Below are 16,356 nucleotides of genomic sequence, written 5' to 3'. Positions count from 1 at the left end.
AATTTCCCAAAAATAGAGTTAAGCTATCTGCAGTCTAACTGAGCACACATTCATCTCCACAGTTAGCTGTGGAGCATCTTTAATCATTTCAGGGTCCAAAAAAGTTAAAATGTACAGCACTGCTGTTACTTGTAAATGAAGACAGAAAATTAAATATCAGCAATGTTTGGGCGGCTGGTGAAGTCTTACTAGTTGACAGATAGTGGTGTGATAACTGGTGGCTAGCTATAGAGCTGTGGTTAGGCTAATACAAACACATTAGCGGAGGGAAAATGGAGGATGAGGGTTAAAAAGTGTTCAGTAAAGTTCATGCTGAAGTGAGCATCTAAATTCTGGGCCATTATGAGATCAGTAAGGATTTTGTGAACTGTGAATCATGCCGATGCTCTAGTGGAATCCCAAAATAAAAATTAGGGAGTTGGAAGTGACCAGAAGAAAGATCTCCTCCAGCTGTGCACAGTCTAATTTAAGCTCTCATACTCTGACTGACACCACCAAAAAGTTTTGGGATATAACCTTCATGCCACCTCTGAAATAAGCCAGACATCTAGAGACTACATGCTTTTCTAAACTTAATGAAAAAAGAAACTTTGCGTGTTCCAGTTTGTTCTCTAAAACACCAAAGAAGAGCTGATGTGTAGCATCAATGAGCTCCCACTGGGGCCTCATTTATGAACCAGCATTTCCTCATTCGGATCTTTCTGGTGCAGAGATAAAAATAAAACTAACCAAGGTCACAGGTAAGCACTGACGGTGAATTATCGGAGGATTAAGCTGACACGCTAAAGCAGATCTCTGGCTTTTCTTTGTCTCATCAGTTTTTTGGACAGAGCCTGAATAAAAAGAGAGGAAAGAAGAGCTTCTTCAAACATCTCTCCTCCTGCTCTTATTATGTTTCACTGCAGTATTTATTTTCAGGTTGTAACCTCAGCATCCTTCTGCTGTTCTGCTCAGTATCTCCTGCTCACCTCTGATAATCCACCTTCATCATACTGTTGACCTACATTTTCACCTTTATGTCATCGGTAGTGTGATAAAGGAAATTCAGAAAGTCAAAATATCTTATTTTAGATGAACAGCAAAGTCATTTTTTTCTGCTGGTCTCTATTTGACTCTGCAGTCTTATTTTCACTCTGGAAGAAAAAATCATTCTGATTAGTGTGATAATCTAGTTTGAAGCATCATCTACTCGAATTCCTGACAACGTCACTGCTGACGGTACACGACTGATTTTTTTAGGTTTAATTTTGTACTTGTTCCATGTTCTATAGACTGAAATTATTCACTGGTTACAAGATATATTTTGAGAATTCAGGCTGGAGCCTGAATTGATGTTTCACATTTTTTAATTAAAATAACAATAATGTATAAGGCATTTAAAATCTGAATGAATGAAGTGGCTCTGGGATTTTAATTAAAGGTTATTTTTTATTCATTTAAACAATTTTTGGTCCAACGATTGAAAGACCAACGGTTTGAGGATTTTTGGCATTTGACAGGATTTTGTTTGAAAATGCAGTATAATCACTTTGTTTTTCATCATGTTTTATATGTATATTTTTTATGTATTTAAATATTCAAATAAGCATGAATGAACATTTCTTAAAAATGCATCAAAGTTAAAGAGCTAAGATACCACTTCTCATCTGAACCTGCAACATAAATTCACCCTGAAAGCAAAATGTAAATAGAAATCATGTATAATGCACACAGAGCACTAATGAAACCAGAAGAAAAGATGAATATTACAATAAAACTATAGTAAGATAAACCTTTAAATGAATAATATGATGGTATTATTAGACAGTAGGTAAAACATGGCATAAAAGAAATAAAAATTTGAATTTATATTAAAATTTTAAGTATAAGCATGAAGTTTGAATCCTTCTAGGGCACTGACAAAAAAATGACTTTAATTATAAGTTGAAGTGGAAAGACTATTAAAGTGAAGTCAGAGGTCACTTCTTGAGGGTCAAAGGTCAGGAACAGCAAATTTGAAAGTGGAAAGTGTGTCTGTCAGAAAGTCCGGTCATTCGTCTTCTGTGGTAACAATGATGTGACAGGATCACACTTTCTTTGATTTCCAATTTATCTGAATCGCACCTCCAAATAGACTGAGCTGTAAACGTGTGCGTGAGCCTCACCGCCGCTGCTGGTTGAAGAAGCAGATGAACGACTGGCTGTTGACCTCTTTGGTGAAGTAATCCTCCCACCACAGAACGCTGTCTCTGTTCTTCTGGTTGTCCCTCTCACACGGAGGCACAAACGAACACTGCGACAAAAAATTCAGCACAAATATTCAATTTAATTTACATGAAGTTTTACATCATATAAACATCATCAGCACACTTAGACATGTTTACAGCCGGATACAGAAACTGTTCTCTTTTCCTAACGCCTGTATTTAATAACACACCTGTTTAAAGTTTGCATTATTAGGGGCGTGGCTTCTTTGACTGACAGGTGAATGGCGACTGTTGTGGGATTTATCTTTAATGTATTGTCCTTTAATGTATTGTCTTGATGAAATGCTTTCATGTTACTTAGTTTAGTACATCTGGTTCACACCTCATTCATGCCGGAAAACAGACGGTGAGAAACTGGTGAATGTCTTCCAGGAGACGAAAACCAGGAGACGGAACCTCACACAGGAAGACTTGACCCCAGAGGGGGGGAGATTCACACAGGTGATAGAGAGTCTTTCTGTTTAGAGCCAAGGTGTGAACTGCAACTGTAAAAGCCTTTTGTTCTGCGACTGTGTATAAAAGGAACCTGAACTGTTCATTGTGAGAGACGACTTTCAGTGCCCCCTGACTGACGTCCCTCCTTATGCATAAGATAGCTGAAATAAAGGTGTTGTTACAACTCATCGTGTCTGCAGGATTTGGTAATTAAAATTTCCACAACACGACACAGCCAGCTGTAGCTGATAGCTGCCTGCTAGGTTACACCTCAACTAACTGAAGTGGATCTCTGGACCATGTTTGTGCTGCTGAAGCCTTTTGGAGCATTTTAATGACATGATGTGACCAATATTATGGCTGCTGTGAGGTAACTGTACTAACAGCATCTAAACAAACTACTTCCTGTAGTTTGCCAACACTGCTAGCTAGGACTGGCTAATAACGTATCCAAATATAACACTTCTGGTTTTAGAAAAAAGATGGTGAAAACCACAATGGGGTTCAAAAAGCTGAGCCTGGTTCTGCTGGAGGTTTCTTCCTCTTAAAAGGGAGTTTTTCCTTCTTACTATCATGGAGCTTGCTCATGGTGGGGCTTCTGATTGTTGGGTTTCTCTGTATTATTGTAGGGTCTCTACCTTACAGTATAAAGTGACTTGAGGTGACTGTTGTTGTGATTTGGTGCTCTATATATAAAAAAAAAAAACTGAATTGAATTAAATTGAATATACAGTTTGTGATGCAAACAGGTGAAAACAAGATTCAAAATATACAACATATAAACTGTGCAGACAAAACTTAAAGGGTTTGACAGAGTGTTTCAGTGTTTCATCACATTGATTTTGTGGCAGCTCTTAAATGAATAAATAAATGACAGTGATTACTCGGCAGGAGGTGCTCTAATGAGGTCACAATAATCTGAAAAGTTTAAAGGGGGGTCAGCATCGCGTTGTTTTTCTTCAGTTTTATTTTCAGCGAACAAAAATAACCTCTGTGACACACACACACACACACACTCAGATTCATGTAGCAGGAGGTTGATTGGTGTCTGGCTGGTTCCTGTGAATCGACTGGTTGCCATGATGATGACTTGATTGGTGCAGAGAAGGGGCAGGGGGTCGTCTCCATCAGTCATGGAAGCTGTGGACTCTGTGGAACTGTGGTGGATGTTTTTAACCGAATCAGAAGCTCAAAGGTCAAAAGCAGAACGGAGCATCTCTCGCCAGCATGGAGCCACACCTGAGTTTGTGGACAGTAGGTGGAACTAAATTAAAGATGACAGCCAGCTAAATGATTCCTCTGGAGGGGCAACAGCAGCTGCTTGGATTGGCTTCAGTCCCTCCCTGAGTATGTGTAGTCACCGTATGAAAGCAGAAAAAAATCTCTTTGAGCTAATTAATGCACATTTATTCCCAACAAAGCTCAAGAATAATCAACCACTCTTCTCCAGATGAGGTACCAGTGTGCACAGCTGTGGCCCCAGATGTGTTACTGCCGAAATACGTTACATTTATTCTTTAGTAGAGCAAAAAAATCACCTAAAAACCAAAACTAATGCAAATCTACGAACGAGGATTAGGGTCACTGGAAGAAAAAAAAAAGTGGGCACGTCTTTTTTTTTCTTCTTTTCCAGAATTCTGAAATTAAAGTCAGAATTCTGACTTTTTTTCTCAGAATTCTGGAAAAGAAGAAAAAAGAAGAAGACGTTCACACTTTTTTTTCTTCCAGTGACCCTAATCTTCTTCCGTACAAATGTCATAGAAAAAATAGTCTGAAAAAATTAAAACATACAGCTCTGCTATCACTTCCAACATAAATGAGGACAGAAAACTAAACAGCAGTGATTTTTGTAGGGTTACTGAAGTTGGGCTAGCTGGTATATAATGATGTGCTACGTGATCGCTAGCTACACAGCTATGTAAGCATAACAAACACAGGGAAGCTGGAGGATGAATGCTAACTTTTTTCCACTCCATAAAATTTAATGGGAGCATTCCAGATGGTTAGAGACAAATGCAATCACATAGCAGGATGCTGTAAACGGACCAAACTTCAGTCAGGAGAACAACTGAGATAATCCATCCACAATAGGAGGTTAGTCATTAATATACTGAAACATGGGAATAAAGCAGCTGCAAGAGAATGAATCAATGGTACAGAAGTGGAGGAAGCAAGAAGAGTGGCTTGAGTAAAGTTTGACTTATCTGACTGTTTTGTTTCGCTTAACGTGCCTTATAATCCGGTGTGCCTTATGGTGCGAGAAATACAGTAGACCTTTGAACGGTGCTAGAAATTAAGCTCTTTTTTTGCAGCTTTGATTCACCGGAGGGGCTAATGGGGGTGTCCCTTATTATCTATCGAGAGTTTTTTTAATGTGGGAGTCTGTGGGGACTGACTTACTGAGGGAGCCTCTGCTGGATTTTAGAGGAACTGCAGGTTTTGATTTCACTACAATGGATTTATTTTTCAGACCCTGGGGTCATCGCTTCACTGTGGCCATGACTCCAAGTGCATGTTTAGTGGGGTAGGTCTGTCTACAGTTAAAATCCTGAGAACTTGATGAATTTTCATCTCGTTTGGTATTAATTAATTTCTGGGGCAGTTTTCTGATTTCCCGTGGGCCTCCCACTGAGAAATCCTGCCAGTGTTCTGAGGACTTTCAGATTTTTCCACAGCTGTTCATTTTAATTAAGATCAGGAAGTAAGGCCCTTCTCAGCACACTCCATGCTTTTTACATGCATATTATCCTGTAGCAGGATTGCTGAGCTGCGACCAAGTCAGACTCTCTCTGACACCAGGTGGTTTGTTTCCCTCCAGGTTTTACTGATAATCTTCTGATTATGAGTCCAGCGCAGGTTCAACACAGCCAAGCAGCCCAATAACACACCTGAGCCTCGTCCATGTTTCTCAGCAGGGATGCTGTTGTTTTCTTTTAAGGTTTATTCTTCTGTGAGCGCTGAGCTTGTGTGACTCACTGAACTGCTCTTATTCAGGCTTTTTCAGGCTGGCCTCTGAATGTGGGTCTTCCCTCATCGAACCACTTTCATTCAGAAATATTTTTATGGTTGTTTTCACACCTTTCAAATCAAAACAGTTTGATATGGCATCAGTTTTAGGAGTGATGGGGAGGATTATTTTCTAATTTCTCTGAGTTGCTTTGAGAGTCTTGCAAGATTACTGGCTTAGTGAGGTAACCTCATGTGTTATGAAGCAGGTGTTTCACTTATGTGACATAACAACTCAACATGTACATAACCAACACCTACTAACCAATCAGCTCCCTGGAAAATTATGTCATCATTCCTGCAAAAGCCCTGATGGCAGTAGAGTTCTTTTAGATATAAAGTTTCTCATGTTTGATGTCAGGAGCAACTTTCTCTCTGCTGAATGCGAGCAATGATTTTATTGATCTACAAGCCTCGATATGTTGTTAGGATGATGATGAGAGCTGCGGTTTTTCACTGTGCATAATTTTCATAGACAGAATTGTAAGTGCAGGTAAGAGGAGAAGGGAGATGGTTCAGGTGGTGTCAGGATCACCTCTCTGCTTTTCGCAGCTGATGTGGCTCTGCTGGCTTTGTTTTATGATGACCGTTAGCTCATACTGGGTGGTTTGCAGCAGAGTGGCTGGGAATTAGCACCTCCAAGTCTGAGGCCGTGGTTGTAAGATGATAACTGAACACACCCACTCCAGGACAGGGACGAGGTGCTGCTCACAGTGGGATGAACAGAAAGCTTGTCTCAAATGAGTGAGCATGAAACCAGGTAGTTGGTGTTTAAACATTCAGCTACAACCATGGGCTCTGGGTAACTGAAAGAATGAGACTGTGGATTTAAGTGGCAGAGATGAGCTTCCTCTGGAGGATGGCTCGGCCTTAGGCACTCAGAGCTGAGCCACCATTCCTCCACTTGGCAAAGAAGCAGCTGAGGTGGTTCAGCATGTGATTATGATGGCTCCTGGACTCCTGGGTGGTGCATTCACTGTCTGCCTGCAGAGTTGGAGGTGGAGTGAGCGGTCTGGGGGCTACTCCTGCTTGTGCTGCTGTTGGTCCGCCAGAAGGAAAAGACAGATGTTCTAAGTTTTTTGTGGTTCCCTCGTTCCCTATTTTTTCCTCACTTGTCAACCAATCCACATCTAGCAAATGCTAACTTTTACGCAGATGGACACATTTGAGGGACCTTGGGACCCTTTGCTTAACCTGAATTACACTTTAATCCTGGCCTGGAAATGCTTTTATGTCCCCAGAGAAGAGCTGCAGGTGACGTCTGAGGAGAGTGAGACCTGAACATCACTGCTGCCCTGACAGCCTGGACCCACATCAACTGCTGCAAAATGAATGGGCTGCTGCAGAAGGCTATTATGGATATCCAGTCCAAATACAGGAGAAATAGTTAACTAGATTTGATCTTAGATTATCTGAATGAGTGGACTTCGTGTCTGAAAGTGCCCACTGCTCACTTTCTAACCACAGGTGGTATTTTTTGGAGACCTTTGTCTTTTATCTAAAAACTTACACTTAAAATCTGAGCTCCTCAGCTCTCATTTGCTTGGGTGTGAAGTGGTCTGCCTGTGATATGTTGGACAGTTACTGAGAGTGCAGAGACGTCAGACCGTCGGGGGTTAGTTTCTGCCTGTCGTGCAGTCAGTGAGACCATCGCTCTGTCTCTGTGTTTCAGGTAAACGCCCGCTCATCAGCCCTCTCAGCTCAGCAGCCATTCATCACCCGTCCAATCACACTCGGCTCGCCTGATGACATCATAAGTGAGGCTCCCTGCCAGATGATTGTGGTTGCCATGCCAACAGGCTGAGGTTATAATTACGTGTGTGTGTGTGTGTGTTGTAGTGTGTGATAAGCGCCCTGAATGAGAGGAGTTTGGGTTTGAAGCAGCAGCGGCCTGCTGCTGACAGGATGAACCATCACGCGGCGATCAGCGAGCAGCAGCGCTCTGAACACGCAGCAGGTTTGCTCCACGCACAAGCTCGCTTCACTCCAGCCTCTGATTGCTGTTATCTCCCCTTCCTCACAGTCCAAGCGTGGACTCGTTCAGGCATTTAACGGCACTTCTTTAGAATCAAACATCAGTCTGTGTTTGTTTCCTTTTAAATCAGGAAAAATCTAATTTATTTGACGATATACAGCAAAATTCATCTTAATTATTCACACTGACATTGGAAACAGTGAAACAGTTTTAAAATCAAAAACTAAAATCAATAAAAATTTACAAAATCTAGGGCTTGGAATATGGAATAGTGTTGTTAGAGCTAACAAGCTTGTTAAAGCTAACAACACTAAGAGAAATATGCATGTTCATCCTGATAAATAGGAATGTGACATTGTGTAAACACTTTAAACATTTTAACATGGGCGTCTATGGGGACTGACTCACTGCTGGAGCCTCTAGTGGACTTGCAGGCATTAGCATGACCTTTTTCAGGTCTTTGCCTAACTTATGCAAGGCTCTAGAGTGCGACCAAATTGGTCACATATGCAACTTAATTTCTCAGTGGTGTGACTAAAAAAAATCCTAGGTCGCACTGGTTCGACCAGCCGTTCGAGTACAAAAAAAAATCTCTGCAACTCTGAAAGTCTCTGTGTGATCAACAACAGACACACATTATGCCCATATCATGGTCTAAACCAATCAGAGATAGTCAGGGGCGGGGCCTCTCTGATTGGCCTGGTCCAGATATTCCTGTCAGCCTACGTGTATATAAGTTTGAAAGCGCAGGTGGATAGAGGGAGGTGAGTAGCGATATCGATTCATTAAATCCTGAATTGACTTTTAAATATAAATATATTTTGCCAGAAACGCCAGAATCTCAGGTTAAAGCTCATAAAACTATTTTAACAACAACCAAACAGTAAATGAGAGCAGGGGCCCGTTCTTCGTACGTCGCTTACTACATCCAAGATCAAATGACACATCCAAGATCAAATCATCGCGCTAACCGTGAGCTCGCTAATCCGGTTCCCCGAACACACCTGCTGTTGACGATTACTACAGCTGGACGCAGGAATGTGACATCACTGGGTGTCGTAAAAGGGGCTACGCATCGATAGTAGAAACATTGATCGGCAACCCTTTGATTGGTCGGCGAAAATGTCGAAGGGGCGTGCTCGGTATTTTCCGGCAGCAGAGCAAGAACTCATGAGTGAGGGATTTCAGGAGTTTCAGAGTTTAATTAAAACGCAAGAGAACACTGCAAAGGCTGCAAAAGCAAGGAGAGAGGGCTGGCAGAAAGTTGCTGACAAATCAAACTCGTAGGTAATTTAATAATAATAATAATAATAATGGATTGGATTTATATAGCGCTTTCCAAGGCACCCAAAGCGCTTTACGATACCACTATTCATTCACTCCCACATTCACACACTGGTGGAGGCAGCTACGGTTGTAGCCAGGCTGCCATATCGCGCCATCGGCCCCTCTGGCCAACACCAGTAGGCGGTAGGGTAGATCTATCATATGACACTATATTGTCCAATATCATATGGCATTATATTATATTATAACATGTTATATTATATCCCCTTTCACATTAGAGCCACAACAGGACCCACAAGAAAATGGGAACAAGTAAAAGTGGAATACAGGAGTATTCTACAGAATGGTAATATTTATCTCTTAGATTGCTTTGCGTCTCTTGGCAAGGTAATACTGGCCTGTAATACTCTGTTAGTTTGTTCATAACAGCAACCAAGAAAAGGGCAGAGGAAAAAAAGACAGGTGGTGGTCCTGCACCCCCTCGTCAACAAGTTGGTTAAGTGAATAATACCCTCACGGGAAAATCGATATCTCTCTATGAGCACACTGTTGCGCTGAGCTAAAGGATCCTGTCTGTCCCGCAATATACGCTGAATTCTGAGGACTCTCCTTATCAATCTTGCACCTTCCGCAATGGGTTGGTCGCGTATACGGACAGGACATGGCTGCGACAGGCTTCCCAAATCCACCTTCACTTTTATAGCCGTGGTCTCTCATCTTGATTACACGAAGTAATTTACAATTACTACTCTGAAATATGAATTAAATCTGTAATAATCACATACATGTAATAGAATGTTAATAGTTCATTTCCCTTTTTTAGGAAATGACCTGTACGTATCTGTGTGACATCAATAAAAGGATCAAGTGCTGCATTACCTTTAGTTACATTGATAATATTTATTTATGGTGAAACAGTGGAAAAATATCGCTGTTGCTTTCGTATAAATGAAGCGGACATACCTGCGTGGCCGCGATCTAATCCTGTTTACATAAAGTAAACCTGCTCCCGAGCAGGTTTACGCTTACGGCTCTGTTGCTATGACAGCAAGTCCCGGATGAGCTTCGGGGAACCGACTGATCCAGGATCACGCGAAATCGTCAACAATCTAATCCGGCTAACCTACTTAGCGAGGTACGAAGAACGGGCCCCAGGTAAACAGATTCTGCACAAAGACGTAAACACAGAGCACGACGCATCAGAATAAGCGAGATGTCGGCTTTCTCAACCGACAGCACATACTTGGTTAGCTGTCAGGGCTTAAAGCCGACAGCTCACTGATTCTGATGCGTCGGGTCCGCACTTTGTGTTTACGTCTTTTTTGCACAGATTCTGAAGCTGCAGGCTTTTTCTCTCTCCAACCAAAATTGACTGAACCAGCAGCAACAAAAGCAACCAAACTACACTTCACATTTGATAAACATCGTCATAAATTCCCTCTTTTGCTGTTTTGCTTCCACCACAATTAAATTCCCACTTCCTGCACAGCTCTTTCTTTCTATCAGTGTAATTCTAGAACAGTTTCCCATCTCAAATCTCTGTTTTCTGCATTATTTGTTTGCTTATTACGCACAAGTCATGTACTGCACAGTTGGTCGCTGTTTTTCTTTTTCGTTCTCCCAAATATTACCTCCGACAAGAAAGCCTAATTTCTACTGTTTAATAGTGAAGAAATTTAAACTTTTTAAAATGATGGCAAATTGCAAAAGAGTTAGCTGTGTTTCTAATAAAACCCTCTGTAACTTTGCTCTCCTTCACTTCAACAGCATCAGGTAATGTTAAAATGTTGATTCATGGTTTTCTTCAGTTTTTGATCTGCTATAAAAAGCCAGGCCAGGAAAATCTGCTACATGTTTTTCTGTGTTTTATCTTCATTTACTTTGACACAAAGGCATCTGCTGTGATGCTCACACCTCAGATGAAGTCTCACAAGTGTCAGTACTGATAAATGATCAGAATTATAATTTTTCTGAATGTCTGAGTCAAAATTGAATCGAATCGAATTGGGACCTTGTGAATCGGAATCTAATGGATTATAGAAATCAGTGATGATACCCAGCCCTAGTGAGTAGCCTAGGCCCAACAGAAGTGGATGTAGCTGTGGGTAATAAGAAAAGATGAAAAGAACGATTGATAACTTTTTCGTTAAGTTAAGGCCTGATCTGTCTGAGATTCGTAGCCAGTGCTCTGACACGGAGCCATCAACCTATGAACACTGAAAAAGCGGTGAAAATGCGGTTTTAAGCGATACTTTTTCCACAGCTTCAACCACATGTTAGAAGAACTTGAGAGGTCCTGCTGCATTAGGAGCATTAAAAGAGTGAGACGGTGAATGATCTGTCACAAAGATACTCAGGTAAAAAGCTAGTTTGACGCAGTTTTGTACAAAATGTGTTGTTTTTTTTTTCATTCAGTCTAACTTTCAGTACAAACTCAGCTTGAACAAACACTTGACCCAAATAACCAGGAAACGACTGGGACATGACAACACACAATTAGCTGTGAGTTGAAGAACATCAATCATGTTCTGACAGGCTGACAGCACAAACACCGTCTGTCTTGATTAGATCAGACAAGGAGAAATGTTTTTTGATTGGACGGTAATGAACATGTGACCTTTGTCCTGCAAAGATCAGCTAACTGCACTGAAGCTTCCAGGAGGGAATGAGGGAACTGTCATTTTCCTCATGTTGACATAGGACATCAACCTGGGAACTTGCTAGAAATTTAAAGAAACACAAAGACCCGCAGTTCCTCCAGCGTCCACCGGAGGCTCCAGTTAGCTATTAGCAGGTATCTGTGTCCGTGTGATACAGGCTAGCTTAGCCTTTGACACGCATTCATGGCAAATGCTAAAGCACCAAGAGGCCAGTGGATGATATCATAGTTGCTATGTCCATCTCAGTCTATGACTAAGACATGAAACAAGCTCAGTTTTTTTCTGTAATGGATTAACAGCACCAACTTTACCAACAGTGTCACCTGCTGTACCTGTGGAATTACTGCTCTTTGGTTTTTCTGTAAATTTGCTCTCACTTTAGGAAGCCTGGTTCATGTTTTACTCTCAGGTGGTTTTTTTTCAGGTATTTGTTGTTGTGTCTTGTAAGACAAAGGTTCTCAGCAGGATTCTCAGCTCTAGCTGACGCTGCGGGGAGTTATCGATCTCTTCACTGATTTTTATATTTCTTATTGATCAGCCGCGTGGGGGCTCTCAGGAGGTCACATGTTCAGAGCTTTCTGTTCACTGCTGAGCGGCTGTCATTATTTGTTGTTGGAGAGGAAAAAAAATCAAAGAACTGCAAGGAAATTTAAATCAATCCAACAACCACAAAAGCCTTGAGACTACAACAACATGTGATCACCAGCATGTGATCACAATAGCTGCAAAACCACTAGGCAGCTAGTAGACAGCTCCCTGTCAGGGAGGCCACGCCTCCAATGATGCAAACAGTTAAAAACATGGAGTGGGGAATTATCTATAGAGATAAACCAGTGTTGGTATAAGGCTGGAAACATGTTTGTTTCTGATGTAACATTTTAACATGGGAGTCTGTGGGGACTAAGCCACTGCCGGAGCCCCTGCTGGACGTTAGAGGAACTGCAGCGGTTGGATTAACAGACAGGGCGGTAGCACAGCGGCGTTTCTGTCCTGAATTGGAGCAGATAATCGGAAGCTCTGAGGTTTTTGGTCTTCTGTGACCTGCTGTCGCCTCTCAGTCTGACTCGGCTAAACAGATTAACATGAGGTCATGACGACCTGTCTGTCCACCTGTGTGCCTCTATGTGGATGAACAGTATGGTGATGAATGAGTGGCTCAGCAGTCTCTTTAACCCCTTCAGTTCTGCTCCTCATAGTCACAGTTTTTATTAAAATCTATACTGATGGGAATACAAACACACCTTTAGGGAGCGCTATGGAGCCTTTAATAATTTATATATTTGACTTTCTATGCCAAGTCTCAGGCAGTGTGTAAATGATGAAGAGATGCTTGGATCAAACACTGCAGCATCCACTCAAGCTTTCAGTGAGGAGACGAACATGTGGAGATCCTTCACTTGAAAGGTGGTCAGCCTCTCTGACGGCCAGCTGATACAACGACAGCCGTAAATCCAGCTGAATTTTTATTAGTGTCTTGTTGACGTCTCACTTTTAAATATTCATCGAGTAAATTTAGAGAGCGCATTATTTCTCTGCATGCCCATCAGAGCGCAGCAGCAGCTTATAGATCCACTTGATGATGACTTCATACTTCTCAGCATGGATTACTGAACAGACCAGCTACAGTCTCACAGAGCAAAATGAATAAACCACAACCCCCCCCCTCCCCCCCCTTTCCATATTTTTATAATTCATCTGTTTAACTTCAGTCTGTCATCTTGTCATCTGTAGTGGTTAAATAAAGTACCTGCTTTTGACCTGGAAACCAAAGAAATCCTATTTGTAGGAGCAGTGGCTGAAAATCACTTCATGTGTGATTTTAAAGAATATCACAATGTTCGGTTAAAGTTTGCACTAAATTCTGCGCTGGATCCAGATTCAATAATTAATGAAAACACTATTAAATAAAAATAAGCACCTCATTTTTTTTTTAATGTTGACTGATCATCAACATTCAACCTGATTCAGGTTCTTTGGAAACTTCGACACCTGCACAAGAACTTCAAATTAAATTACTTGAGACACGCTTAAGATTTCTCTAAAGCACCCAGAGACAAAACTGGCCATTTACCACTTGTCAAAGATCAGTTAAGGTCCAGGAATTGAGTAAAGTATAAACTAGTACAGTTTAGGTAGAGGTCGAACACACTTGTTAGCACACAAATGTCTGAACGGCCTCAGCTGAACATTTCCTCTGAGGCAGAGGAGAGGTGGAGAGAGGTAGCGTTTGTCCGCAGGGACAGTGCCTCCTGGCTGGGCAGGAAGATACTGACAACTGCCTCCCACCTCCACTGCGTCCAGGAGCTCCAGAAGCTGCCTCATCACAGTTAATTAGTTTAACTTAGCATGACACACACACACACACACACACACACACACACACACACACACACACACACACACACACACACACACACACACACACAAGTCATTATTGCTGTCGTCATTCTTCAGTGATTATATTAAATGTTTTTTTTCTGTCTCCATGAACCAAATATACTTTCATAAATTAATAGTTCGGCTTATTTCTGTTGACCTCTCCAGCTGCTCTGAGATTTGCTGTATTTGTAAGCTCCAAATGTCCTCATATGAACAGAAAAATGAAAAATGTTTGCTGCCTACTTCTTTGGGATTAAAGCATAAAAAGGTCAGTATTAAAACACAACACCTGCACTCTTTTAAAGCCCCGAGCAGCATAGATGTAATGCCTTCCATGAAACAGAGCAGACTGCTGAGTTATATCTGTATATCTCATGACTGATCAAAAAGCACAAGGTAAAAAAAAAAAAAAGAATCATATGTGTTTCAGTGTTATAAGTTTATGAGTAACCGCAGTACATTTATGTAGGGAGGACCAAAACTGGCCAAATAATAAATAAATTTTTATATACAGAAGATGAACCACCAAATTTTAAAAGAATAAATTAATACAAAATAAATGATAAAAACAAAAAAATTATATCATAAAAAGGTAAATCAATGCCAAACTAAATGAAACATGATAAAAGAAATGTAATATTTTGAGTATTTAATTGCATTCATTTTATAACTGGGTCATTTATTTCTTATTGTATTTATTTATATTTGAGTTTTTAAATTATATTATTTTGACATATTTGATCTGCCATATTTAAGTAGAGTCTAGTTCAAATCATTAGACTTCACACAGGCCTAGAGACCAGTTGGTGAACCCCTGGCAACCATCAATAATTAAAAATAATTTTAAAGAAATTTTTGACATTAAATAATTAGAAAAAATAAAAGTTTTAGACACCTTTTAAAAGATTCCAGTAAAATCTGTTTCCTTTGGCGTTGTGTTAAATGTCCTCATACTGATAGAAAAATGAGAAAACACAAAGTCTACAGAGCAACCTTTTTGCTGGTTATCTTTAGAAATTATTAGTTTGGGGTCAAAGTTCATTATTGATATTAAAATAATGCAAAAGGTAGGACTTTGGGTGGGGAGATTATTACAAAACATGCATGTATGTGTGTGCAGCTGCCCTCTGGTTACCTGCAGCTCTTGTCATTTACATTTATGACATAATTAAGTCACAGACGAGGAAATTACTCGGCGAGTAATTAGCTGAGTGAAACCGCCCACCTGCCTTCATCTCCTTGCTTCCTTCCTCTCTTTGCTGTCACACTGTGTTCATGTCATCGCTTTATTCAGCTGCCAAATCCTCATTTTACTGCTCAAAACACACGATTTAGAGCCGATTTGTTCGCTACATGACAGAAACCGGAGCAGAGAGGGAGTGTTAAATCAATCTGCCTAACAGGAGGGGAGAGTGAGACGTTTCTTCTGCTGCTTGTCACAGAGAAAAATCAGAGTAGATGTGCAGTAAACAGCTCAATGACTCCTTAATCACCAACACAGCACACACTTATTCTGCTAAATAAAACCCGCAGTTTCCAGTGGGTGCGTGCAGCAGCCTTCTGCGTAAACATATGTGACCAGAGCTGCAGCTCACCTTAATTCAGTCTGATTAACAGTTTAATCCAACAATACAAAAAATGGAGCGTTAGCTATTTACATCAGGATTAACATTTGTATTAAAGGAGAACGGGGTGAATTTAGTGGCATCTTGATTTGAAATGGAAACTTCAACTTCTGTGGGTGAAAAATAAAGACAACAGCCAAGAGCTGCTGTTCCTCTAACGTCCACTAGAGGCTCGATATGGGCTCAAAATGTGGTCATAAATATTTTGTACTTGTAAATCACCAAAGTTGATTCTGTCCATCTGGACGTAGCGTTTTCTGGGAGAAACGTTTCGTCACTCATCCAAGTGACTTCTTCAGTCTCAGCTGACTGCAGGTTTCCCCAATCTTATAAACAGTACATTTGCATAATGACTGAAACCAGCCCACTGAAGGAACAATGGGCTGTGAGGCCCATACTTAAGAGAGGTACATAAGATACTTGTAAATCAGTTTTGTACTTGTAAATCGGGATTTGTATGTGTAAAAAGAATTTGTGTGTGCGTAAAAAAGACATGCAGCTTGTGGGGATAGGTTAATTGGATAATCCAAATTGTCACCTGGTGTGAATGTGTGAATGAATGTGAGTGCGAATGGTTGTCTGTCCCTGTGTGTTAGCCCTGTGACAGACTGGCGACCTGTCCAGGGTGTACCCCGCCTCTCGCCCTATGACAGGGCGCTGGGATAGGCTCCAGCGCCCCCCGCGACCCTGAAAAGCATAAGCAGAAGCGAATGGATGGATGGATGGATGGTAAAAAAGATTTG

At 41.0% G+C, this 16,356-nt stretch overlaps 1 protein-coding gene across 2 annotated transcripts in view; it reads right to left on the bottom strand.

Annotated features, from left to right (window-relative positions):
* Nucleotides 1-16,356, bottom strand: part of LOC113009375 (calcium-activated potassium channel subunit beta-4) — a 37,535-nt gene that overhangs the window by 2,453 nt on the left and 18,726 nt on the right. For both annotated transcript variants that reach the window (XM_026147638.1, XM_026147639.1), the window contains exon 3: nt 2,145-2,272. In XM_026147638.1, the coding sequence (XP_026003423.1) occupies nt 2,145-2,272 (128 nt within the window). The remainder of the gene's footprint in view (nt 1-2,144; nt 2,273-16,356) is intronic.

The sequence above is a fragment of the Astatotilapia calliptera genome, chromosome 17 (genome assembly GCF_900246225.1).
Source record: "Astatotilapia calliptera chromosome 17, fAstCal1.2, whole genome shotgun sequence".
Classification (NCBI taxonomy): Eukaryota; Metazoa; Chordata; class Actinopteri; order Cichliformes; family Cichlidae; genus Astatotilapia; species Astatotilapia calliptera.
Note: the sequence above shows the minus strand (reverse complement) of the source record. Positions and strands in the feature narration are given on the sequence as shown.